The sequence below is a fragment of the Sus scrofa genome, chromosome 6, assembly GCF_054392235.1.
Source record: "Sus scrofa isolate SSC_HxYL_T2T_F1_AM1 chromosome 6, Sscrofa_HxYL_maternal_Yorkshire_Landrace_v2.0, whole genome shotgun sequence".
Lineage (NCBI taxonomy): Eukaryota > Metazoa > Chordata > Mammalia > Artiodactyla > Suidae > Sus > Sus scrofa.
Genome location: NC_139388.1, coordinates 94498467 through 94524405, shown reverse-complemented (window position 1 = coordinate 94524405; position 25939 = coordinate 94498467). Strand labels below are relative to the sequence as shown.

Sequence of the window (25939 nt, the reverse complement as noted above, 5' to 3'; positions counted from 1 at the left end):
CAGACGTCCTGGTCCCTTGTCAGGCGTCTATGCTGGTTGAGCATCCTGGGTCTGGCGCCCCCGGATGCCTAAGACACTGTGCTTGGCTCTGGAGAAACAGAGCAGAGCGGGTGGGACCTCGGCTTTGAGGAGCTGATCCCGGCTCTTAACGGTCTCCTCTAACCTCATCTCTTCTCATGGTCACATCCTGCCACATTGAACTTCTAATCATTCCCCGAAATAAAAATTAAAAAAAAAAATTTGTCCAGGGAGGCTGGGAGCGAGAGAGAGCTCTCCTAAACCTGTCTGGGTGACTCCAGGGGACAGCCCAAGGGACGCACTTGAGCTGACACTGAAAGACAATTCTTCCTGGCAGACAAGCAGGGGTATTCATTCCAGGGGAGGGGATAGCAGGCACCAAGGTAGAGCCGCACGGGAGCCAGCTGGGCTCTGCCACCATCAGGACAGCAGTGACCACGAGGAAACACTTCCTCGTTACTGGTTACATGCCATGGGCCAGACGTTTTGACAACTGTCTTCCATACCTCAACCGATTTAATCCTCAAAACAACCCTGCAGGGCAAGGCAGCTGTCATTATTACCATGTCCCTATGATAGGTGACAAAACTAGGACTCAGGATAAAGAAGGGGCCCAAGGGCTACCACTGAGCGTCGGAGCCAGGGCACTGCTCGGGGACCTTCTGACATCAGGGCCCTGTTGTGCCTCCCAAGAGGGGGCTCGGTTTTGTGGGGTGTAAATCTCAAGGCTGGAGATGGACAGAGATGAGGCTGGGGTAGGAGAGGTAGGCGCAGGACTATATGCCAAGGAGTTAGGGTTTTCATCTGTGCATCGTGGGAAGCCGTGGACGAGTCACGGAGCAGGACACACTCTGATGGGGGCTTTGTTTCTGAGCGATCTCGCGAGTAGAGGGAAGAGGCAAGGGAACAGCTCTCGCCAAAGGTCTCGCCAGATGAGAAACTGAAAAAGGCAGTGAGGGGAGGGATGGAGAGCAGAGGGTCAGGGGAGGAGAGCCACCAGGAGGGGGTTGGCAAGGGCTGCGGTGGTGGGGAGAGGAGGGCAGAATCCAGGCTGATTCCCTGGCTACCTGGGCGAGCTCCCCAAAGCCTTTCTTCCTCTCCCAGCCCCAGCCTGAGACCAGAGCTGTCTCCCCTGCACCCACCCACTCCTGGCTCGCATCCCTTACACTGTAACTATCTCTAGAGTCACCTGACTGTGAGTTGTCCGAGGTCAGGCAGCTCTGTATCTTTAGCACCGAGCATGGTGTTTGGCACAGTTCCCGTGCAACGCATATCAGCCGTGCTCACACCTTGAGCAGCGCACTCTCTGTGCCCCAGGCACTGTGCTAAGTGATCAGCAACAAATAGCCAAAGCCTGCCTCCACGGGGCTTGTGGGGACAGTGGGCGGGAGGGGAATGAGAAAGGAGGAGGCCAACCTGGCAGCCAGCAGGACGCCAAGGGGCTGAGATGGTGAATCTGCTTGTCCCCAGTGCCCAGCAGACAGTAGGCTCCAGAAGGGCAGAGTTCGCCCTTTTTCCCACCTTCCATACCTGCAGTGACTGGAACAGTAAATGAACAGATGCACACGCGCAAAGAACAATCGGTGCTACAAAGGAAAAGACGGGGGTGCAAGGGAGCAAAGGAAAAGGGGCACCTCTAAGAAGCATGGCAGGGAAGGCGTCTTTGAGAAGGTGACATCTTAAGCTGAAGTCTGTAGTGGGAGCAGTCAGCTGTGTGACATTGGGGAGGAGAGGAAGCTGTGACCCAGGCTTAGGGAACAGTGAATGGACAAAGGAACATATGAAGTCCCACCCCGTCGGAGAGGCCTCCAGTTGCAGCCCACGCTTGGCCTCCCCTCTCCCTCCACACGGCACTGTCCCTTCTTGGAGCACATCAGATAGTGAATTTATAGAGACACAGATGCAGTTCCTTCTCTGCGGACGTTGTCGTACAAGAGGATTCCAATTTGGTGTTAGAAATTGAAAAACCTGGGGAGAAGACAGTAAGGTTGATCACAGATGATAGGAATGAAACAGCCAAGAAGGGGGAAGCAGATCCGCTGAGCTGCGGAGCCGGGTCGTGATGGAATTCTGAGGGTCTTTGAAGCATGCGTCTCGTGCTGCTCAGCTTGCTTCTGGTAGGCAGGAGAGAGAAAGATACACACACACACACACACACACACACAGAGAGAGAGAGAGAGAGAGAGTAACACTTGTAAAGTGGAATTCTCTTAAGCCAGATAACAGGAAACTGCATGCATGATTTTCTCCAAGTCAAAATCTGGCTTATGGATTTGCAGTTTTGGACCCTGACATTGGGTTTGGTGAGCACTTGGCCAGGAGGGTCACCGCCAAGTGCCCTTTCTGGCAGGTCCAGGGAGCCCCTTGCAGGAGGCCAGGGGGGCTTGGTTCCTGAGTGCTCCCAGCAGGGGTTGGCTCTGGGCTTGGAGGGAAGATCCAGAAGAGGACAAGGGGTATCTGGGGGCCAGAAGCCAATCCCCTTGCCTTCCTGAAAGGAGCTCTCCAACTCTCAAACCTCCCTGCTCTGTTCTTCCTCTCCCCCTCCTGCACCCAGTCCTGGCTCTGTGGTCTGCACAGGCCCCTCTCCAACACCTTGAACCTCTTTGCCAAATGCGCCCTTAAACCTGACCTCCCCCGAGATCACCATTACCAGCAGCCCTCTCCAGCACTGGACGCTCATGCCTGCTGACCCCATGAACTTCACAATTGGAGAGCTGGGCTCCTGTGCTCACTCTCTGGTGCTGTTCCACCCATGCGCAAACCCTTCGCTTTTGACCTGGCCTGTCACCGCCTCTGCCATTGCTACCCTTCTCATCGATGTCTCCAGTCTCTCCCTGTCCGCCCCACATCTTACTGTCACCTTGCCTCTCAGTTTTCTCAACTCCTGGCCATGCAGACTCTGCTCTCCCGTGCCTCTGAAGCCCTGACCCCACCCACCCTGCTCTGGGACCCCTCGGCCCTTCTGCGCCTCCACTCATTCCTCCCTCTATTCCCGTTCGCCTTCCTTCTCTTGGCCTCTCCATCCCATCCCCTCTCGCTCTGTTCACGTCTTTCCTCCTTTCGCCTAAGCCCCATCACACCTCAGCCCTTCTTTGAACCATATCCTCCTTGCCTGCCCCACCCCCGCCCTTCCATTGCTTCTCGTGCACAGAAACCAAGCCACACAGCTCTGCTTGGAAGTGCCCGTCAACAAGTCATCGCTGCCCTCCGCGGCCCCCCGGGGTCCCTGGCTGTCCATCCGGCTGTGATTCTTCCGCTCCCGTCTGCGCCAGTGTCTGCCTGGTACAGACATTCTTGTCGACATCGCATCCTTTTCCCCACAACTGGTCCCCTCACCTTTAGCAAAGACCATGACACCTCCTCCTCCTCCTCTTCCACTCGGAACGTAGAGCCTGTGTCATCACAGGGTCTTCTTCAGCCTCCTGCCCTCCTACCCAAGAGCTCCTCCTGGTCATCTCTTCCCCCTTCCCCCATCACAAGGGAAGGAGAGTTTCCTGGTCTCTAAGGCGAGGCCCCCAGTGGCTCTGGTCCCAGGCCTTCCCCCAGTCTCGGGCTGTCACTCCTCCACATCTTCAGCTCACCATCCAGCTTCTCCCATTCATTCATATTCTTTCTCTCCCTCCGTCCCTCTGTTTCTGTCTCTCTCTCTCTCTGTCTCTCTCTCTCTTCCCTAGAATTTAATTATGGTCAAGCTTCTTCGACCTTAAAACGCCTGCTCAGTTGCCCCTCGCAGACCATATTCCTCCTAAGTTGCCACCTGACTTCTCTCATTTCCAAGAAACGCCTTCTCTACAAGTCGTCTTTTCCTGCATTGTCTTCCTCTTCTCCCGTCCAGTGCCAGCCCCATCCTTACATCCAGATGCCTGCCAGTGTCCAGTGCACTCCTCCCACTGACCTGCTTTCCGGTCCTTTCTAAGCTTCCCTGCCACATCTAATGCTGTTGGTCTCCTTCCTGAAACTCATTCTTCTCCAAGTTTCTGGGACCCCTGCCCAGTCCAGGAAGCCAGCAAAACAGCTCCCAGATTGTTGCGAGCCTCCCACTAGGATACAGGCTCCATGGTGGCAGGGCCTGTGTCTGCCTTGTTCACCACTATACACCCCCCATGACCAACACAGTGGCTCACACTAGGTAGGCACCCAGATGCTTGTTGAGTGAATGAGTGATCTCCTCACCTTCAGACTTGCAACCCCCAGACCATTCTCCAGGCAGCAGTCAGGGTGATCTTTTAAAATACACACTATGAAAAGCCCAGTGGGATGGAATGTTCTTGACACCCCCCACAGCGCAGTCCTTTTCATGGGTACCTTTGCCAGCCTCATTTCCCATCACTTTATAGAAGGTGGCATGGTGGTTAAGAGCCCTGGAACCATACAACCTGAGTTTGGACCTCAGACTCACCATTTCCTAGCTCTGTGACCTTGGATAATTTCATGACCGCTCTGTGCCTCAATTTCCTCACCTTTAAAACGGGGATAGTAGTGCCCTTCTCACAGTGGTACCATAGGGATGGCATGAGTCATTGTATGTAAAGTGCTCAGAGGGGCTGCTGGCACGTAATAGCGACTGAGCAATCAGTTCTCTAACCAAAGTTGGTTATGATCATAAGGATTGCTTAGTTATCATCACTGCTACCTCTGCAGTCTACCAGCCCTCTGACCTCTGTGACTCTTCCCCCACCTGAAGGGCCCTTCCTCGCCCCTGCCCCACTCATGACTTCCTTTTTTTCTCAGCTTTATTGAAATATAATCAACATATATCATTGTGTAAATTTAAGGTGGACAACATGTCGTATCGATACATGCATATATTGTGAAATGATGGAGTTGCCATCATGGCTCAGTGGTTCATGAACCCAACTAGTATCCATGAGGATGCAGGTTCAATCCCTGGCCTCGCTCAGGGGGTTAAGGATCCGGCGTTGCCGTGAGCTGTGGTGTGGGTCACAGACATGGCTCGGATCCCATATTGCTCTGGCTGTGGAGTAGGCCGGCAGCTACAGCTCTCATTCAACCCCTAGCCTGGGAACCTCCATATGCTGTGGGTGCTGCCCTAAAAAGACTGTCTCTGTGTGTGTGTGTGTGTGTGTGTGTGTGTATTGTGAACTGATGACCACGATGGGTTAATTAACACATCCACCCCTTGCAATTCGTGTGTGTACGTTGCGGGGGAGAGGTTGAGAACTTTTAAGATCTACACTTTTAGCAACTTCCAGATGCACAATTCAGTGTTGTTAACCAGAGGCACCACGCTGTACATCCCATCCGCCCTCCCACTGGTTTATCTTGTGACTAGAACTTTGTACCCTTAACCTACACCTGTTCCACCCCTGCCCCCACTCGACCCTTGGCAATCACTGTCCTACTCTCTGTTTCCGTGAGTTTGGTTTTTTTTAGATTCCACATATAAATGATATTATCCAGTATTTGTGTTTTTCAGACTTATTGCACTTAGTGTCGTGTCCTCAGGGTCCATCTGTATCACAGACAGCTGGATTCCCTCTTGTTTGTGGCTGAAAAATATCCCATCATATATGTACGTCACATTTTGTTGACCTGTTCGTCACCTATCAGGGCCACCTTAGTTGTTTCCATGTCTTGGCCATTGTAAATAATGCTGCAGTGATTTCCCACTTATTCCTTTCACCTGCTGATTCCTGCACAGACTTCAGGCCTCAGCTTAGACATCACCTCCTCCAAGAAGCCCTCCCTGATGCCAGGGCTGGGATGGGGCTGAGGTGAAAGAGGCCCTCGCCTTGGGTATAATTTTAAGGAAGGCATCAAAAAACTCAGTCATTAAATACTATTTTAATGTACTATTTTCAAAAATCAAGATTAAAGCAAAATAGCCATGATAAAAACTCAACATTTCAATAATGGCAGGCTCTGGTGGCCAGGTCTAGGGTGAGGCAAGTGAGGTGAGTTGTGTAAGTGTTGCGTCCAATGTGGTCTTTATATTAAGTTCTGGTATTTTCCTTCATGCTAGATTTGTGTGCGTCAATTTTGATTTTCTAAAAAAAAAAAAAAAAAAAATTCCGCTAAGATATTGTCTTATGTGCTGAGTTTGGGGTGCACTCTAAAATGTTGTGCCCTAGGTTAATGCCTCACTCTCCGCACCCTATTTCCAGCCCACCCTCCAAGTTTGGGTCCGGTGCTCCTCCTGGGTGCGTCCATGGCAGGAATCACCCTGTGATTCAGAAGCAAATACCTGCTTCCTTGTCTAGATTGTTCAGTCCTGGAGACCAGAGCCCACATCCAGGTCTCAAGTGTCTAGAGCAGGGACTGGCCCACAGTAGGTGCTCATTATATGCTCTGATCACACAGAAGCCAGGAGCAATTGGCCCCCACAGGGAGAGGGGAGGGCCAGGCGGCTTCCTTCCTCCTCCTCAGGATGCTTGTTCTCTTGGGCTGATCACACCTGAGACATGGGTTGCAGGCAGGTGGAGCTCCCATTTACATCTTTGACAGCATGCTGCGGCCTCACCAGGACACCTTAAATTGGAGTCCCAGCCCAGGCAGTAAGCGCCAGCTCTGTCTTCCAACACTGGGGAACCATCTCCAGGTCTCGGAATGCCTGCACAGATAGTCCTTGCCGGGGCCTGGCATCCCAAAGCGAACATTTCAGGGAAGACCCGGAAGAAGGAGGCTTTGCTACTCGAGTCTCCAGGCTGACTTGTCCCGGAGGCCCCTCTGCCTTTCCTTCAGGCCCCCCGGGGCTCTGGGACCTGGAGCAAAGGGGCTACCTTCCCGTCGTTGGCTACCCTCCCCTAGCCCTGGCCAGAGAAGACCCAGCTTCAGAGAAGGGTTCAGTTGTGCTTTCAGGTGTGTGTGCAGAGGAGAGGCCAAGGGCACATGTGAGATGAGAGGTGGGTGAGCTGACCTGGACCTGAGTCCTCAGGCCTGGTGCCTGGGCACAGACACCTGAGGACTCTCGCTGTTCGACTTAGAAGACACACACACACACACACTCCCAGCCAAAGAATGCCTTGTTCTGCAAGCTCTCAGCAGAGGGCTGGAGGCCCTGGTTTTGGGGGTACCATGAACGTGACAGTCAAGAGCCCGTGCATATAAAGCAGGCAGTGCTCCAGGCTCACCTGACCAGCCCATGGGGCCCAACAGCTGTGGCAAGAAAGCTTTGGCAGAGTCATGCCTGTCAGGGCCACGCCCAGCAACTTCGGGGACTGTGGCTCCTGACAGCTCATGATGGTGTCCACGGAAAAGACAGGGTCCCTTTGGCCAGACATTCCTGGGAAGGTGTCCAAAACCCCCTCGATGCTCCTGCTCCCTCTCTCCCTCATCCTGCGGTCGCCACCTCTCCATCTGTCACTTCATTCAGGACTCCCTGGCCTTCCTGCAGGTGCCTGCCTCCCTGGGGCAGAGCTCCTCCCCCGCCCCCACTCTCTCCTTCTTCCTCCCCTCCCACCTCCGCCCCTCCTCCCACCCCCTGCCATTCATCTCACAGCATCATGCAGGTGCATGGGGGCTGGTGGAGGGGGTGGTGGGAGGCGATTCTGGAGGAAACTGCAGGCAGGGACTTGGCAGGACAGACGCCCCGCCTGGAGCAGCTAGGTCCTCATTGACTCCCCCACAAGGCAGCTATGCCGACATGCTCCCTGAGTCTAGACTCCCCCCTCCAGCTGTCTCAGGAAACCCCTTCCCTGTCTTGACTCACCAGTGTCGAATCACATGAACTTTAAAAGCATACTGAATGAGTCATTTGCTTCCTTTTACCTGCTCCCATCTCAAATTGAATTAAAAATACATCTTCATGAAAGTGCTTCCCCATCAGAAGGCGGCGAATATTGATTCTCACTTAATCTCTTGTTGGGGGAAAGGCCGACGGCAAGGCGTCTGCTGCCATCTCATCTCACACTTGCCTTGGCTGCTCAGAAGTGGACTCTGGGCCTAAGATCTAGCAAATGACATTAGTCATCAGAATGCAGAGTCCAATCAGTAAAGAAGTGTCCAGACTCTGTGAACTTGAGAATTCCCAGGACAGGCATCTCACAAAGAATGCAGACCCTCCTCCCCTGAATGACAGTATCCAAATACCTGGAACATTCTATGTAGACACGGAGGCTCTGGCATTTGAGAGCTGGAGGGCCCGTACCTCTCAGGATGCTGTTTTCAAGAGGACGGTGCAGGGTTGCCCATTCAGTGCCCACCTGGTCTCTCCGCGCACTGCCTGGTGGCAGAGGTGCCTCGGAGCCCGTGGCCCCGCCCTCCAGTTCCGGGAGGTGTGGCGTCACCATGTGTGTCTGTTTTCTCTTTTCCTGTCTTTCAGAGATCGAGCAGGGCAGCTGTGGAGATCCTGGCATACCTGCCTACGGCCGGAGGGAAGGCTCCCGGTTCCGCCACGGTGATACCCTCCACTTTGAGTGCCAGCCTGCCTTCGAGCTGGTGGGGCAGAAGGCAATCACGTGCCAAAAGAATAACCAATGGTCGGCTAAGAAGCCAGGCTGCGTGTGTAAGTGCGAGGGGAGGGGGCCACTTCGGGGTCTCCCCCGAGAGGCCGGGGGCCCGTTTTCTAGCTAATCCGAGGGGCCCCGTCCGTGGGAACCTAGCAGATCGTAACCACAGCTTCCTTCCGTTGGTTTCTTCTCGCGACGTCACTGGCTGGGTCCGTGTTTCTGGCAGTAACGTGGAGGGGAGCACTGGGATGATTGCTCTTGAATTTGGGGGCTTTCTTCAATGCCGTCTTCCTCTCCCAGGTAACCCTCAGGAGCAAGGTAGAGGTTCACACCCATTTCTTTACTCCTCACCTTATGGCCATCAGTGACGCCACACTGTTGAGCCAGGGTAGAAAGAACTGGCGGGTCTGGGTGACTTGGACGCTGTGCCAGCCTGTGGGTCCTGTCGGAATCCGTGGCCTGGCCAGGATATGTGATACTCCATCCAATCATTTCCTCTTGCTTTGGATCTAGGGAGGCATGGGCTCAAGCTGTCTTTGGATTGTTGATCTTTGGGAGAAAGGGATGGAGTTGAGGACTCTGTTCTCCAGAGAAATCCAGGAATCCTTCCTTCCTTCCTTCCCAGGGGATGGTCTGACCATACTTTGCGGCGCAAATAATACTCAAAGTCTTGGCTCCCAGGTTTCCGGCCCGGGTGAGGGGGCTGCGTTTAGGAAGAGCAAACTCAGTCTTTGTTGAGAAATCAAAGGTTCTACTTCTCCAGGCTGTCACCTCTTCGTCTCCAAGCCCTCGTCCCCCTGCGTCCTGCCATCTCTTACAGTCTGCTTCCCTCCAGGAAGGGTGGACAGCCTGACCCCGGGATCCTCAGGACCTCTGGGTGCTGTGTCCTAGAGAATGTGCCCCACCCCCGCCCCAGAGCCGGTTGTGGGGGGGGGGGCATAAGCTGGGAGACCACGGGGGAATGTCACAGATGACAAAGATTGGCACGTGAGTTGGTGACTTGGGTCAACCACGGTGACTGTACTTTTCAGACAGACAAAAATGACTTTGTTGCATTAACCAAGCATTTTTGATGACTGGTGAAAATTCTTACAGAGGTTTTAAAGATCAAATCGCTCTAAGATACACATGAAGCAAATTGAAGAAAAACATTGTAAGAAATCGGCCCATCTCTGACCCGATGTGATTGCAGGAGAGGGCCTGACAGTGTTAGCCTCACTGGGAGCCAGGGGGGGCAGGAAGGGCAGGGGACATCAGCAGGGAGCAGCTCAGAGCTGGCAGGCTAGGGACCAGGGAATGAGCCCAGGGCCAAGTGGGTGGGTGGAGTGCTCTGCAGGGCAGGTTGGAGGCAGGGCTTCAGTAGGCAAAGGCCCAGACTCCAGGAGTCCCAGGCAGCAGTGGCGGGTGGGGGGTGGGGGGGTAGGCCCATGGGCGAAGTGGTCTCCATCTCTGAAACAAGGCACCCAGAGCTGGAGAAAGTCAGGCCTCTGGTGCAAAGAGCTGCAAGGACAAAGTGAATACCAGAGCCAGCTAGCTACTTTGGACGAGAATAAAGCCCCTGCCCCCCAGGCTGAGAGATGCAGGTAGCAGGATGCTCCCTGGGGGACTGTCTCTCAAGCCCTCCAGGCCTGACCCTCTGGCTCTTAGAAGTAGTTTCTAGAACCTTCAGTAAGGGCTGAGGACTAAGAAGTGCTGTTCAGCAGGTGCGCTTGGTTTCCAGGAGGAAAGCTGGCAGCCTCTGCTGAGCTGAGCACTGCTTAAAATCAGCTGAGAAGAAATGAGGGCAGCGCCATCCTGGCAGGTACGAGGTGGTGCTCACTGTGTTTAAAATAAAGACGAGGGGGCAGAGGCTTATTGTTGGGAACTGTGGAGCAGGCACTCTGGGCTGGGGGATAGGATGGCGTTTCTTCTTCTGGGTGATTCTGGGAGATGGGAAATGGTGTCCCCAAGGTACTCCCATCACTCAGGCTTTCTGGTCATTTGGGTGTGGCAGACACAGCTTGAGTCTCAGGGATGCCGGCTTCACTGGAGGCCAGAGAGATTCAGCTGGCCCCAGGCCTTTGCGCCACATAGCAAGGTCCCAAGGGAGCGCCATCTGTCAGCTCTCTACCAAGAACCCAGCTCCTAAGCTGATGCGTCCCTAGGTCTCAGGCATTGCCCTCAGGGAGCTCCCGGTTAACTGACAGTGGAAGATGGTCCTAAGAAAATCCGGGTGCATGGCGAGAACTTTGGATTCAAAATCTGGAGACCTGTGTCTTAGTCCTGGCTCAGCTTTGTGACCATGGCCAGGGCAGCGGCTCTCCAGAATTGAGTTTACTCATCTATCCAAGAGGGGGGCAACCCCCAAATTCTAAGCCTCTGTGATCATATTTACAGAAAAGACAATTGTGATATGGTCAGTCCTCACATGTTCCACAAATGAGTAATTGGAAACCTCTTTCTAAAGTGGATCATTTTCAGAGCAGCACGTAATTCGGGGAGTAATGCTAAACTTCCACCTTCAGCTCCTGACCCCAGATCAAATGTATTACAGTGTGTGATCAATAGTAGGCATCTATATGGAGTTCCCATCGTGGCTCAGCAGTTGACGAACCTGCCTAGTATCCATGAGGGCACAGGTTCGATCCTTGGCCTCGCTCAGTGGGTTAAGGATCCAGTGTTACACTGAGCTGTGGTGTAGGTCGAAGACGCGGCTTGGATCCCCGGTTGCTGTGGCTGTGGTGTAGGCCAGCAGCTGCAGCTCCGATTCAACCCCTAGTCTGGGAACTTCTATATGCCATGGGTGTGGCTCTTAAAAAAGAAAAAAGAAAAAAAAATAGTAATCATCTATAAAAATATAAAGTAGTAACTTCTGTCTCTATGTTTTATTATGTGCTCATAAATGTACAAATAAAAGCACTTCTAGGAGTTCCCCTTGTGGCTCAGCAGAAACTAATCTGACTAGCATCCCTGAGGACACAGTTTCAATCCCTGGCTTCACTCAGTGGGTTAAGGATCTGGCATCGCCTTGAGCTGTGGTGTAGGTCGAAGATGTGGCTCAGATCCCGAGTATAAGCTGTGGCTGCGGTGTAGGCCGGCAGCTGCAGCTCCAGTTGACTCCTGGCCTGGGAACCTCCATATGCCGCGGGTGCAGCCCTAAAAAAAAAAAAAAAAAAAAAAAAAAAGATGAAAAAACCCACTTCTAGCAAACATCAGCTTAAAGTGCCCTACGTCTTAGCACACATTAGTCAGGACAAATACTAACACAATATTTAGCAAACAATCCTGTTCTTTCCTTTTTGGGGTTTAGAAGAGGACGGGGGGGGGATGTTTTGACAGCTCAAATTTCTTTGAACACTTGTCCAGAGACATGTGCAGCAGTCGCTGTTCTTCTCTTGAAACATTTTCTTCCGAGCAGCTCCTTACTCGGGAATTGCCCTGCCGAGACGACACAAGTGCACTCTTTGCTTCCTGTTCCAAAACATTTCCTGTAGCAAGCAGGGACTTCAGAATCTTTTTGTTGGCTTTCAAGCTGCCCTCACAGTCGTAGCTGCTCCATAGATGGTCTTTTTTTTCATCTCGGTTTTAAAGATGATGTTTCTCGTAGTGAGAAGCATTTGGAAAGAAAAGATGGAGCCCGCTTCTTTCCTCTGACTCTCGCTGCCTCCGTGGCTAATTCACCTCTGCAGGGCTCCCTGCTCCAAATCTATCGGCAGCAGGACCACGTGACATCCACCAACAGGATTCTCTGTGCGTCTACCCTGTGCCAAGCGCCAGGCATTGACGTCAGAGCTCTTCAGGTTCTGCCTGGGGTCTCGATGAGAATGCGCCCCCCAGGTTATCCGTCCTCTTCACCTTCTCAGAAGCTCTGCACCTCTCGCCCCCCTTCCTTATGGAAGAATCCAGAGGCTTTCCCATCCAGCCTTGTCCACTCATTCCTCCACAACAAGAGGTACAAGGGAAGGGAGATACAAAGAACTCTAAGAGTGGTTTGCACAACACTTGATGCTTTGTTGACAGGCTGGCAGAACACTTCACACTTCATAAGGAAGCCAGGAAACCAATTATCAGTCCATTAGCAGCCACTTGCAGGAGAAGTTTCAAAACAGCCTTCACCAGAGAAATGCCAAGACGGCACAAACGCAAGCTTCCCTTCGCCATCTTGCAAGCCACCCCGAGAAGGTGTGAATCCTAATTGCTCAGTTCCTAATGTATATGGCATATGTGTGAAATATGTGGAACATATAGCGTGTGAGTTACAAATCAGCAGCTGGACATGGAGAGACCGAGGGAGGGAGAAGTTGGTCCTCGAGAGCACAAAGAAAATGTCACAGAGGATCCAGCGCTGGCCTTGAGGTGGTGGGAGGTCAAGGAGGGTGTTCCATCCAAGATACTGCAGGAAATGGCCCCTTCCCAGCACCCTTCTGCCCCTCCCCCCATGAATTCCTCCCCCATCCACCCCCCCCATTCTGGACACACACACACGTTTCTGGACAGAGGAATGGATTGATTCTTGGGGTCATCAGACTTTCAACCTCAGCACTATTGGCATTTGGGGTCAGATAATTCTCGTGGGAGAGGAGGGGCAGTCTTTTGCATTGTAGGGTGTTTTAGCAGCATCCTGTCCTCTGCCCACTAGAAGCCAGTAGCATCCACACCCTCCTCCCTGGCCAGTTGTGACAACCCCAAATGCCTCCAGACATTGCCATGTATCTTCCGAGGGAAAAAAAAAACACCAGTCTAGGATAACCTAGTCTTGTCAAATTCTAAAATCTGTACATTTGCAGTGGAAGTTAGGCCATGATTAAAATCTGTAGAATTAGGACGGTGAGGAAGCGTGCGACAAGGGAAGATGCCAATATTTATTCAATGTTTTATGTTGCTGGGAAGATAGGAATCTTCCCAAATTTTATGCAATATTTATTCTCTCATTTCCAAGATGAAAACAGAGTTCAAGGAGATAAGGTTCCTAGGCTCAGAGGTTATAGAACCATTAAATGACAGGCTAGAATTAGAACTGTTCATTGAGGAGTTCCCATCATGGCTCAGCAGTTAACGAACCCAACTAGGATCCATGAGGATGCGGGTCCAATCCCTGGCCTTGTTCAGTGGGCCAGGGATCCGGCGCTGCCCTGTGCTGTGCTGTAGGCTTGGATCTGGCGTGGCTGTGGCTGTGGCTGTGGTGTATGTAGGCCAGCAGCTGTAGCTCCGATTGGATCCCTAGTCTGGGAACCTCCATATGCTGCGGTGTGGCCCTAAAAAGAAAAAAAAAAAGGAACTGTTAATTGACTGAGCAGGCTCCTACTCCAAAACCTATCCTCTCTCCACTGCACCAGGTTTCCAGAATCCAAGGGGCCATCTGCAGCAGGAAGGACAAGGAAGCTTTATAGGATGGCAGTATTAGGCCAGTGTACAGAAATGAACTCTCATGAAGTAACAGAGACTGACAAGGGTGAAACAAATTCATGAAGACCTAGTCCCATGACCCCTGTTGGGACTATACCAGTTTTGTGTACCTATATGCAGTATACCAGTGTTGAAGGCCTTTCCTAATCTTTACGTCTTCTCATTCCATCTACCCATTCATTTATCCATCCGTTGTGTTTTATTGAACACCTACTGTGCGAAGTCAGTTGCAAAGGAAGTAAGGCTGTTCCTGGTAAAGTTCTAAACTGGGGGGCCTCTGGGGATGATTCTACCCAGAGTCTACCCATGACTCTTAGTGCCATGTCTTACACAAGGCGCTATGACTCTTTCCAGAAGTATCTGGAGCTCAAGGGCCACTACTCAACACAGACCTTTGGTATAGTCTAGTACTTTACAAGTTTAAATCAATGTAAGGGTTGAAATAAATAAGATACTCTACATTTCATTTCCTTAAACCAGGACCAATTTCAAATTTAGCCATTCCTTTTTTTGGGTAAGATTTTTATTTTTTCTACTATAGTGGATTTACAAATGTTCTGTCAATTTCTGCTGTACAACGAAGTGACCCAGTCACTTTTTATATACATTTTTATATACATTTATATATATATGTGTGTGTGTGTGTGTGTATACATATATCCTCCATCATGTTCCATCATAAGTGACTAAATATAGTTTTTTGATACTTACCCAAGTACACACATATTTCATATGGTTTTAACCAAAGTGAAGATGCCATCTCGCATTCTGTCTTTTTTCCGGAGGGCCCCAACCATTACATACAGAAGTTCCTAGGCCAGGGATGCAACCCACGCCATAGCAGTGACAATGCTGGATCCTTAACCACCAGATCACCAGGGAACTCCTTGCATCCTGTCTTTTAAAGTTCATTTATATTGCATATTTTGCCATGTTACATGTCTTTTGCAGTTATCATTTCTAATATCTATTAGAATTATCTAGAGAATACTCTGTCTAGTGAGTGAACCATGACTTGGTCAACCAGTTGTGTTCAGATATTTTTATATAAGGCTGTAATGAACATCCTCAAGCATATGGCCTTTTTTTTTTTCTTCTCTTGAATTATTTCCTTAAAATAAATTTCCAGGAAGAAGGTTGTTGGGACGGAATAGGAAACTTTAAAAATAACTCCTCATGTATACTCTTGTATTCCTCCCCAAAAATGGTATGCTAGTTCATAAGGTCAATAACAAAAGCTTTAGGGTAAGAATAAGACTCATAATGTATATCCATCCCACCCAGAAATATGGCATATATTCCTCTTATGTTCATCTACTTTCACTTTTCTAAATAAACAGCTTCATGGTTTTCTTTATATAGGTCAGATATATTGCTTATAACCTTTATCAGCACGCCAAACTTCAAGTATTTGTGTGGCCCTTTTTTATCATTTACTTATACATATATTTTTTTTTCTACTGTACAGCATGGTGACCCAGTTACACTTACATGTATACATTCTTTTTCCTCACATTACGTGTTCCATCATAAGTGACTAGACAGAGTTCCCAGTGCTACACAGCAGGATCTCATTGCTAATGCATCCTGAAGGCAACATTCTGCATCTATTTACCCCAAGCTCCCGGTCCCTCCCACTCCCTGCCCTTCCCCCTTGGCAACCACAAGTCTATTCTCCAAGCCCATGATTTTCTTTTCTGTGGAAAGTTTCCTTTGTGCCATATATTAGATTCCAGATATAAGTGATATCATACGGTATTTGTCTTTCTCTTTCTGCCCTTTAAAAAATGACTAACTTAATAGCTGTAACTTGACTATATCCCTCCACACCCTCATCAACTTCTGCTAAATGTTATAGGGGCTACGAATCTAGAGTTGAATTGGGCACAGCCCTTGACCTCCAAGAGCTCCCTCCAGCATGAAGATAGACATAATTATGTAACTTAAAGTGGCCTCTGTGGTTCAAAATTTCTTTTTTCAACTGGAAAGCATCGATGAATCAGATGTGTTTGGAACCTGCCCCAGGAAGATCCGTTCTTTAATCTAAAGCACATTCACTGGGAGTGGGCAACGCAGCAGGCTCGTAGTGGGTGCAGGACAGGAGAGTAACAGCCCCTCTTCTCATAGAGCATAGAGTTATGTCCTCGTGTTAGAATAGCTGGGTCTCAAAGATGGGGGGTTGGAGTTGGGGTCCTCCTGGGAAAGGAGCTACCCTGGTGGCAGTACTGGGTTCCCAGAGAAGTCAGGGGGTCTAGGGCTCTGCAAAAGGAAGATGATCATTGGCTACATTTTTTTTTTTTGGTCTTTTTAGGGCTGCACCCAAGGCATATAGAGGTTCCCAGGCTAGGGGTTGAATCAGAGCTGCAGTTGCCGCAGCCACAGCCACATGAGATCTGAGCCATGTCTGCAACCTACACCACCACTCATGGCAATGCCGGATGTGTAACCCACTGAGCAAGGCCAGGGATCGAACCTATGTCCTCGTGGATACTAGTCAGATTCCTTTCCACTGAGCCAGGATGGGAACTCCCTCATTGGCTACATTGACACACATGTACACACACACACACACACACACACACACACACACACACACACGCATATGCATATGCATGCACATGCACTCCCAGTCTGAGTACTTGGTTTGCAATGGCTCCTAAAGAGGTTTGCTGCTGCCAAATGTATGTGAGTAAAAGAAGTGTGAATTGAGGATTAGCACCTGCCATCTGCCTCTACATGGATTGACTCAGGAGCCACTGCAGCTGCCAACCCTCAACACCCCCTTGAAAGGAGCTCAGGGTGCAGATCAGGAGGGAGGCACTCTGAGCTCTGGGAAAACTGGCCAGAACAGGCCTTCAGATAGTAAGATATTTTCAGGAGAAGATTTTATGAGCTCAATTCTTGCGTCTCCTTGTATCTGAAAAACCACTAAAATCCTTTGGGGTGACATCTGCTCCTCGTGACTAGCAGTAACCTTCACAAGACTAGCAGCAACCTTCTGTAAAAATGTGTGCATGGTTGCCTGTTCCTCCCACTTCACCAAAATCACATCTACCCTGACCTTCCCCCACCTCTGTGGCGTGGAATATCCGAGCTCTCTGAAATGCTGCCTCCCCGGCTATAGTCCTCATTTTTGCCCCCAATAAAACTTAACGCTCAACTTTCTAGTTGTGCTTACTTTTTAAGGTGACAGAGGAAAGTGGGGTCCATAGGAGGAGGGTCTGGGAACCCAGGGGCCAGAGGCATGTTCCTGTTGGAGCAAGTGGTATGACAGTGGTGTCACGATTTCCACTACGGGACCCTGGACAGAGACTCGAGTCCTGGCCTTTCTCCAGCTGGCCTGCCCGGCAGGAACATGGGGCATTTGCTATTTGCAACCCCTGTGTAACAGCTGTCTATCCTAAGTGGCTACAAGACTGTTGTCTTGGTATTCTTCTTTCCACTTGGAAAGCTCTTTCTATCTGATACGCGTATTTTCCCAATCTCTTGTTTTCTTTTTCTGTTTCTTTTGGTTTTGCTATTCTGCACTCTACAGTTGTTTTGCATTTTCATGTAGACAGATCTCTCTATATTTGCGATTTCTTTTCAAAGCTGACAAAGTTATCATTCTGCCACAGATCTGAGAAGCTGTTCTATTTTTGGTTATTTGTCAGTCATTTGATTTCTTTTTTAAATACAATTTGTTAATCCATCTGGAGTTTATTTAGATGAATGTATGATATTGTCCAAACTATTACACAGTTTTCCAACACAGTTTATTAAGTAATTCATTTCCCTTTTGATTGGAGGGAAATGAATTGTTCTATCACATTCCGAATCGTCACATGGAGCCGAGTCTGTCTCTTCACTCACCGCTTTGTTCGGCTGCTCATTTCTATCTTAGCACCGGTATTGAATAATTTTAATTGTTGTTTTATAATATGTTCTAATATCTGGCAGAGCTGGAAACCACTCCTTCCTCCTGTAATTATTTTCTTTCATAAGATTCATTGTTGTTTTGTTTGCTGTTCAAGATTAATTTTAGAATTACTTTGTCTTAGTGAAAAAAAAATCCTATTGGGATCCTGTATGTGTGCTCCTATTAAACTAGAAATTAACTTGAGGGAAATGGGTATCTTTATACTACACAGTCTTCTGCTCCAGAAATACGGTGTGTCACTCTCTTTGTTCATCTATTTTCACTTTTCTAAATATAACAGCTTTGTGGTTTTCTTCCTATAGGTCACATACATTGCTTGCTAGCTGTATTTTGAAATAGGCAGGTGCTTTTCCACTCCCCTCCCACCTCGACTGCCATGCCCTGAGCACACATGAAGCATGACTTATTTTTCCTCCTTCCCGTGACTGGATATTGGAATTCCCCGTAAATATATAATCCTAGATTTTCTAGGCCAAGTGCAATCTCAAGCTTCTTTTCCATTGTCCCAGAAAATGTGATCACAATAGCTAGAGTTCTTGGAAATTGCCTTTTTCAAATGTTCAGAGCCAGAATTGGGATCCGCTGAGGTTTGAAAGCATCAGCCTCAGTGTGAGGGATAAAATTCCTGGGAACTTCTTGTGATCAGGGGCAGGGGCCATAATAAGGGCAGTGTGAGTTCTTTCTTTCATTTCCCTGGGCTTCCTTAAAGGTCCCATTAACCCACACGTGGACCTGGGGGAGAAGCAGGGAACCTGGGATTGCTTTGGCCCAAACTTGTATTTCTGGTGAATTCCTGCAAGTTGAAAACCAGCATGTGTAGTTCTGGCCCCCCTTCCTCTGTTACCCAGTGCCCCAGCACATGGCTCTGAAGACGTGTGGTCTCATTGTGCTTGTGATGTGGGGGCTGGGACCGCCTGCTCTGCAGAAGGACCCCCAGTCATCCAAAGGCGTCATTTTCTTGAGCAGAGAGTCCTGCTGGTGGTGGGAGCTGGGAAACATCTGTATCTGCGCCTGCCGTGGGGAATGGTGCTGCAGTCTTGGCTGTGATGCAAGCCGGGCCCACAGGGTGGCCTGGGCAGGGAGGCTGGAGCTGGGAGAACCGACCTTGGAGGAAGAGATGGTTCACAAAGATGCCTGCCAGCATTTCCTATCAGAATATCCAAGGAAGGATTTCTCATGGCTCAGTGGGTTAAAAACCTGACACAGTATCCATGAGGATGCGGGTTTGATGCCTGGCCTCGCTCAGTGGGTTAAGGATCTGGCATTGCCGCAAGCTGCAGTGAAGGTCACAGAGGTGGCTCCGATCCAGCGTTGCTGTGGCTGTGGTGTAGGCCAGCAGCTGCAGGTCTGATTCAGCCCCTAGCCTGGGAACTTCCATATGCCGTGGTTGCAGCCGTGAAAAAGAAAAAGATTATCCAAAGAAATAGAGTCAACACTTGTCCTTCCAGGCCAGTGTGGGTCCTACATCACTTGTTCCCCTCTTCTTCAATAAGCAGACATTTGATGGGGAAAGTAGCTTCTGGGTTGAATCGGGTCCTCCCGCAGGGGAACAAGGACTATGATGCAGGGTACCCCGGCCCCAGGAAGAGGCTGCAGTTTCACTAAGAGCGTCCCTCACAGCTGGGACTGGAGAGGAAACCATGAACCAGAGCAGAAGCCCAGTCCCTGGCTGGGGCACACGTGGGTTGGGGGTGGCGGGACGGCAGTGGGTGCAGGGCTGCCAGGTGGGGAGGGGCCTGAGACTCTGCAGGCCAGTGGGTGTGCTGAGAGCCTCACAAGCCAACCCAATGCTGACTCTACGGAGCCATACTCACATCTCACCCCAGGGGTCTGAGGGGACAGGACTCCCCTTGACTGGCAGCTTTGGCCGGGCTTCGCTCAGGATCTGGCTGTGAGACTGGAGCCCGTGGAATAAAGCTGTTCAGTGTCCCTGGGTAGCGCCTCCTCAGGCAAAGACTGGCTTGAAGGGAAGCCTCACAAGGGCAGCTGCCAGCACAGCCAAGGAAGCCGTGTCAGCACTTTTCCCACCAGGCCACCGTGGGTCCCTAATATCACTTTTTTCCTCTATTTTTACATAGATACTTTATGGGAGAAGGAGGTAGCTTTCCGGATAAAATGGACCCAAACCCAGCTAATCATTAGAATTATGCTGGATCCTTAACCTACTGAGTGAGGCCAGGGATCGAACTTGCATCCTCAGGGATACTGGTTGGGTTCATTACTGTTGAGCCATGACAGGAACTCCTAGGCTCTTTATCATTATTATTATTATTACTATTATTATTATTATTAAAGTATAGATGACTTACAGTGTTGTGCCGATTTCTGCTCTACAGCAAAGTGACCCAGTCATACATAAGGATACATTCTTTTTCTCCTATTATCTTCCATCATGTTCTATCCTAAGAGACTGGATATAGTTCCCTGTGCTGTACAGCAGGACCTCATTACATCTATTCTAAATGTAATAGTTTGCATCTACTAGCCCCAAACTCCCAGTCCATCCCAGTCTCTCCCCACTCCCCCTTGGCAATCACACATCTGTTCTCTATGTCTGTGAGTCTGTTTCTGTTTTGTAGATAGATTCCCTTGTGCCATAGGCTTTTAAAAATGCGGGATCCTGATCTTATCCCCAGAAGTTCTGATGCAGCAGGTCTGGGATGGAGCCCAGGAATTATTGGTCTAAAATCTTCCCAGGGGATATAGATCAGATTAGTGAACACTCTTCATAAGGAATGCCTACCATGTGCCTGTTGCTTGCAGGGGAGTTTGGGGTCATCCCGGAGGGGCTTGGCCCCTGATGAGATGGCAGCCTCTTGAGGCCTGGAGCCAGGATGTATGTGGCGATACACTTGGTCGTATGCGGTTGCTATGAGGTGGGCTAGGCTGGGGCAGCCATAACTCGGTGGTTAGGATGGTGGTGGCTTTCCAGGCTCCAAAAGATGTTAATTTCCATGTGGATATCCTGGTAAAGAATGGGATGCAAAGTTCAGCAATGTGTCCTTATAGCTTGGTGTTGCTACTGCTGGCCTTTCATTGCTTTGGGTGCAGCAGAAGGTACAGGGGAGGGGCTGCCTCACACTCAACATTGTGCTGCTGGGCACCGGGACAGGGATGGGCATCATGCAAATGTGGTTCTTGTGCTCCAAGAGCTCATGGTCTCGTGAGCGTGCCGAGCAGGTTTAGTTATTATAAAGCAATCTTTGAATTATTGCAGTGTGGCCACCAAGTGCTGCCAGGTGTGAGGAGGAAAAATGTATTCCAACTAGAAGAATCTCTGAAGATTTCTTGGGGGATCATAGCACAGGCAGAATTTCAGCCCAGTCCAACCCAGGACTCTATCCAGAACCAAACTGAGAAAACCCCTTAGAACAAGGCCCTGTCCAAAGGCCATATCCCTACAGCTAAGAGTCCTGGTTTAAAGCATCTGATGGCCACAGCCACCTGGGCAGACTGGGGGATGGAAAAACCCACCAAGCTTTAGGGGTGTTATCGTGGACTCTGACCTCTGCTTGTGGGGGCAGGGGGAGAAATGGGTATACCTGCCATGCTTACTTCAGCTTTCACCTTTGGGATCAGAGCAAACAGGTCCTTTCCTCTTGGTAAAATGTGCAAAGTCCTGTGCATCCTTGGTGCAGCACCACCGACAGTGCCTTCTCCGTGGAGCTCTGCACAACTGCTCAGAGAGCCATGCAGGACATGTAGAGTCTCCCCAACCAGGGTCTGTTTTCACAGCTGCTGGCTCAGGAGCTGGGGCTCGAAGCTCTCCCAGTACCCTCCCCGGTCCTGGCAGCCTCAGGGACATCTGTCATCTCACTTGTTCAGAAGTGCATCCCCATCAGCGCTGGGTGTGTGGGTGTCCTTGGCTCTGTGCTTCCTGGGGAAGGCACCGCTCACCTCTTCTAGGGGTTGGCTTTCCAGGGGAGCCTCAGGCTACCCCCCTTGGAACATAGGCCCTTCTCTTAGTCCTACGTACCACAGGGGTCGAAGGAAATGGGCTCAGGTATGGGGCTGCTACCCGAGGCTCTCTGGTTAACCCCCCTCTTGCTCAGAGAGTCAGGCGTAGCCTCCCTCCCCCCAACGTGATCTTGATGTAGCTCTTTCAAGCTAACTGCAAACTCTCCTGGATCATGGATTCCCCTGGAAGGACATCCAGACACGCTCCCTTGTGATCAAAGAGAACAGCCATTAAGTGTTTTTTTTCCAGTCTTTTTGGTCTTTTGTGTATTTAGGGCCGCACCTGTGGCATATGGAGGTTCCCAGGCTCGGGGTTCAATTGGAGCTACATCTGCTGCCCTACACCACAGCCACAGCCATGCAGGATACGAGCTGTGTCTGCAGCCTACACCACAGCTCACAGCAGCACCGGATCCCTAACCCACTGAGTGAAGCCAGGGATCAAACCTGCATCCTCATGGATGCTAGTCGGGTTCGTTAACCACTGAGCCAGGACAGGATCTCCTCTTCTCCAGTCTTCAGTGGCTGGTGGTCTGCAGTGAGACTGGGCCTGAGGTTAATTAAGAATGGGGGCCCAGGAGTTCCAGCGTTAACAAACCCAACTAGTATCCATGAGGACACAGGTTCAATCCCTGGCCTCTCTCAGTGGGTTGAGGATCCGGCATTGCCATGAGCTGTGGTGTGGGTCACAGACGCGGCTCAGATCCCACATAGCTGTGGCTGTGGTGTAGGCCGACAGCTGCAGCTCCAATTTGACCTCTAGCCTGGGAACCTCCACATGCTGCATGTGCATCTCTAAGAGAGAGAAAGAGAAAGAAAAGAAAAGAGAGAGAGAGAGAGAGAGAGAGAGAGAGAAAGAGAGAGAGAGAGAGAGAAAGAGAGAGAGAGAAAGAAAGAAAGAAAGAAAGAAAGAAAGAAAGAAAGAAAGAAAGAAAGAAAGAAAGAAAGAAAGAAAAGAAAAGCAAAAAAAGAAAAAAAAGAAGAAGAAGAAGAATAGGGATGCCAGAGGCCAAATGAGATCTGCCCCATGGCAAGGGGAGTCACCATGAGTACCTGTCAGGGATCCTGGGGACCAGGCACTGGCAGCTGTGAGACATCACAGCAGTGAGAAGGGTTTTTGAGAGGCCTTTGCTTGGCTCATAGGAAGACTGGATCATCAGGGAACCTGTTACTCACCCCACAGGGCACAGCTCCTCAGAATCCCAGACAGAACTGGTGACCAACAGAGTACCCCACACTCATACATCAAGCTGTTCTGCTGCAGGTACCTCTGTGTGGCTGAGAGCATCTGTCTCCTATCACAAGTCAGTCTTCCCATCGAGTCATAGTTAGCAACCAAGCAGTCATTCCTGCAAATGAGTTTGGTCCGAAATCTCTGGGTTTGGAGTTACCTCGTCAGCCACTAGGAGGAGGTACTGAGGATCCAGTGCAAAACTTTGGGTCTGGTGTCTTGTTTGGTGGAGGAATGGGCTGTGCTGGGGAGGGGTGGGGCGGCCCCGCGCTTGCTACATCCAGGGACTAACTGAGACGCAGAGACGCACTGAGCAGAGGCCTGTGTGGAGACCTGGCCTCCACCAACAGAGCCGAGAAATGACACTCGTTTCAGATTCAACCAAAATTGCATGCGTATGTAACTCCCATGCACCCAGGCACAGGGCCACACTCTGTGCCTTCAGAAGCTTCGTCACAAGGAATCTTCTCAACAGAGGTGTGATTTAGAAGCTATTCGTCTAATTTTTCTACATGTGGAAATAGAACCCCTTCTCCCCAATAGGCAAACTCAAATTTTTCAGGACGTGCATTTGCCCCAACTTTGGGGTGGTGGCTTGGTTTGGCCGAATGTGTTTTCCAAAGACTTCGTGGTCTGTTTTCTAGGCAAAGGCTGAACCCCGGGAGTGTGGATTTGGCTCCTTTCCAGGAGTCCAGAGCAGGGACTTTCTTCATGCCTTGTTCCATAAAGCACCAGCTCTGTCCTAGGAGCTTGTGACAGGAGACCCTCAGCCAGCAGCTAAGGAGTGCACAGGACCCCAGCTCAGAGCCTGGCCTTGGCAAGGACCTCTGAGCAGGTCTGAAGAGGGGCTAAAGCCTAGGGTAAGCGCCAGGGGTGGGATGTGGGTAGCCAAAGTCAGTCATGACTGCAGGGTGATTGCCAGAGGTTGGCCTTGTGCTAATAAGGCCAGTTTATACCAAGAACCCAGCCAGTCTCCAAGGGGGTACAGGGATCAGGGTCCAGTCATAGGAGGCAGAACTAAGCCATTGTCAGACCCCCTCCCAGTGAGCTTTGGTTTAAGATTCCATTCCAGAAGGGGATGGATTGTGAATTCCTTGAGACAGAAGCTGCTTTCTCAGGATAAAGGATACTTCTGTGGCCAGGAAATAAAAAGACCGTGAATGGGGTGGCCATACATCCACATTTGCTTGGGACCATCCCAGTTTACATCTTTTGTCCTAAGGTAATTATTAGTGGTACCACCTTTCATTCTCAAAAGTGTTCCAATTTGGGCATCACGGGGCCTCCCTAACCATGACCCAACAGACATCATGCCAAGCAAGGCATTGAGCCTCAGCCGAGCGCTTTGGATGCTGAGGGTGATCTCTGAGCCAAAGATCTAAGAGGTGCTATAATTGACCCCTTCCCCTTCTCCCCTTAATCTGTGTCACTCTCCCTTTGCTTCCTCTTCTCAGACACACTGGCTCTCTTTTCAGACCCTCAGACCCTCTAAACTCTTTCCTACCTCAATGCCTTTGGCTTGCAGTTCACCGTGGCGGAATGTCCCTCCAGACGCAGGGTCCTTCTCATCGCCCCTACACCTGCCATGTCCCCAGAGAGGCCTTGGCTCATCATCCTATCCAAAAGAGCTATCCTTCAGTTTCTGATTTCACCATATCCCTTTTCATAAGTCAACCACTGCTGTGGCATCAACAGTGCAAAAATCTCAATGAATTGCAACAATAAGTACTTATTTTTCAACTTGCATCCCAGGAGGACTGTAGGTCAGTCACAGCGCTGCAGGGCTCAGGGATGCTCTACACACACACACCCCCATTCTGGATGTGCCTGTTTAGATGTGCCAGTGTCATGCCTTCTCACCTTCCATGGGGTAAAGCAAGTCACAAGGCCAAGCCCAAAGTCAATGTGGGTCAGAGGGCTCTTCCCAAAAGGAAGCAAGGCAGGGCAGAGAGGGAACAAATGGCTCAGACAAATGATAATAAGTGCAATAAGCCATGCTTATGTTATTTGTTGATTGCCAGGTGCCCTCACTAGACTGTAAATTTCCGAGAGCAAAATGATATATGTCTTGCTCACTGTCGTAGCTATAGTGCCAATCAGAAGTAAGTTCTGGTAATAATAATACATGCCATCATTAGAAAGTACTGGTTTCCTATTTTTGTTGTAGTAACTATCAATCATATTAGTACTGGTGTTTCCATATAGACAAAGCCAACATGGTAGGAATAGGAGAGTTTCTGATCCAGAAGACACTGGGCTACCCAGAGCCTTTTACTGTGGGATTTCATTCTACAGCCCTCAGGCTGGTGGGGTTGTAACTGAGGGTGGCTTGTGTACAGCTTTCCTCTGTTCCAGCTGCTATAATGACGTCACAGACTGGGTAGCTTATAAACCAGAGAAATTTACTGCTCGCCATTCTGGAGGCTGGAAGTCTATCAGGGCACTAGCCCGCTTGGGTTAGGGTCCTCCTCGGGGTTGCAGTCACCTCTTTGTATCTTCACATGGCAGAAGGGGACCAGGGATCTCTCTGGAGCCTCTTTTATAAGGTACTGGGCCCATGTATAAGGGATCCACCCTCATTACTTAAGTAGCTCCCAAGAGTCCCCTCCTACTCAAACCAGCATCTTTCAGCATTAGAGTTTTATCTCATGACTTTGGGGGAACAGAAACACTCAGACCTTGGCAGGCCCTGAGGGGGATGAGCCTGGTATGCAGACTCTATGGCTGCAGATGGGAAGGATAAATGGAGGTTGAGAGGGGCCCACGCCACTCAACAGAAAGTGATTCTTGACAGAGTTTTCCAGATGGACAGGAGAGAACAGTCTAAAAAGAGAAGATAGCCTGAGCAAGCCCTGAAGTTAGCCTTGCACATTTGTAGGGCTGCAGTAGTTGAATATGGCTGGAATGTTGGGGGCAGTGGGGGTGGAAAAATCAAAAGAGCTTGACAAGAACCTTTGGTCTTTCAGGGTGTTTTTGTGCCCTTCTGAGAAGTTTAGGCTTTATCCTCTGTGCAAACGGGAG

General features: G+C 50.2%; 1 protein-coding gene across 14 annotated transcripts in view; it reads left to right on the top strand.

Moving 5' to 3' along the window:
- Positions 1 to 25939, top strand: part of CSMD2 (CUB and Sushi multiple domains 2) — a 646878-nt gene that overhangs the window by 367416 nt on the left and 253523 nt on the right. For 8 of the 14 annotated variants that reach the window (XM_084963759.1, XM_084963749.1, XM_021095859.2 and 5 more), the window contains one exon: positions 8300 to 8482. The exons of the other annotated variants lie outside the window; for them this stretch is intronic. In XM_084963759.1, coding sequence (XP_084819885.1) covers positions 8300 to 8482 — 183 coding nt within the window. The remainder of the gene's footprint in view (positions 1 to 8299; positions 8483 to 25939) is intronic. 14 annotated transcript variants of the gene reach the window in all.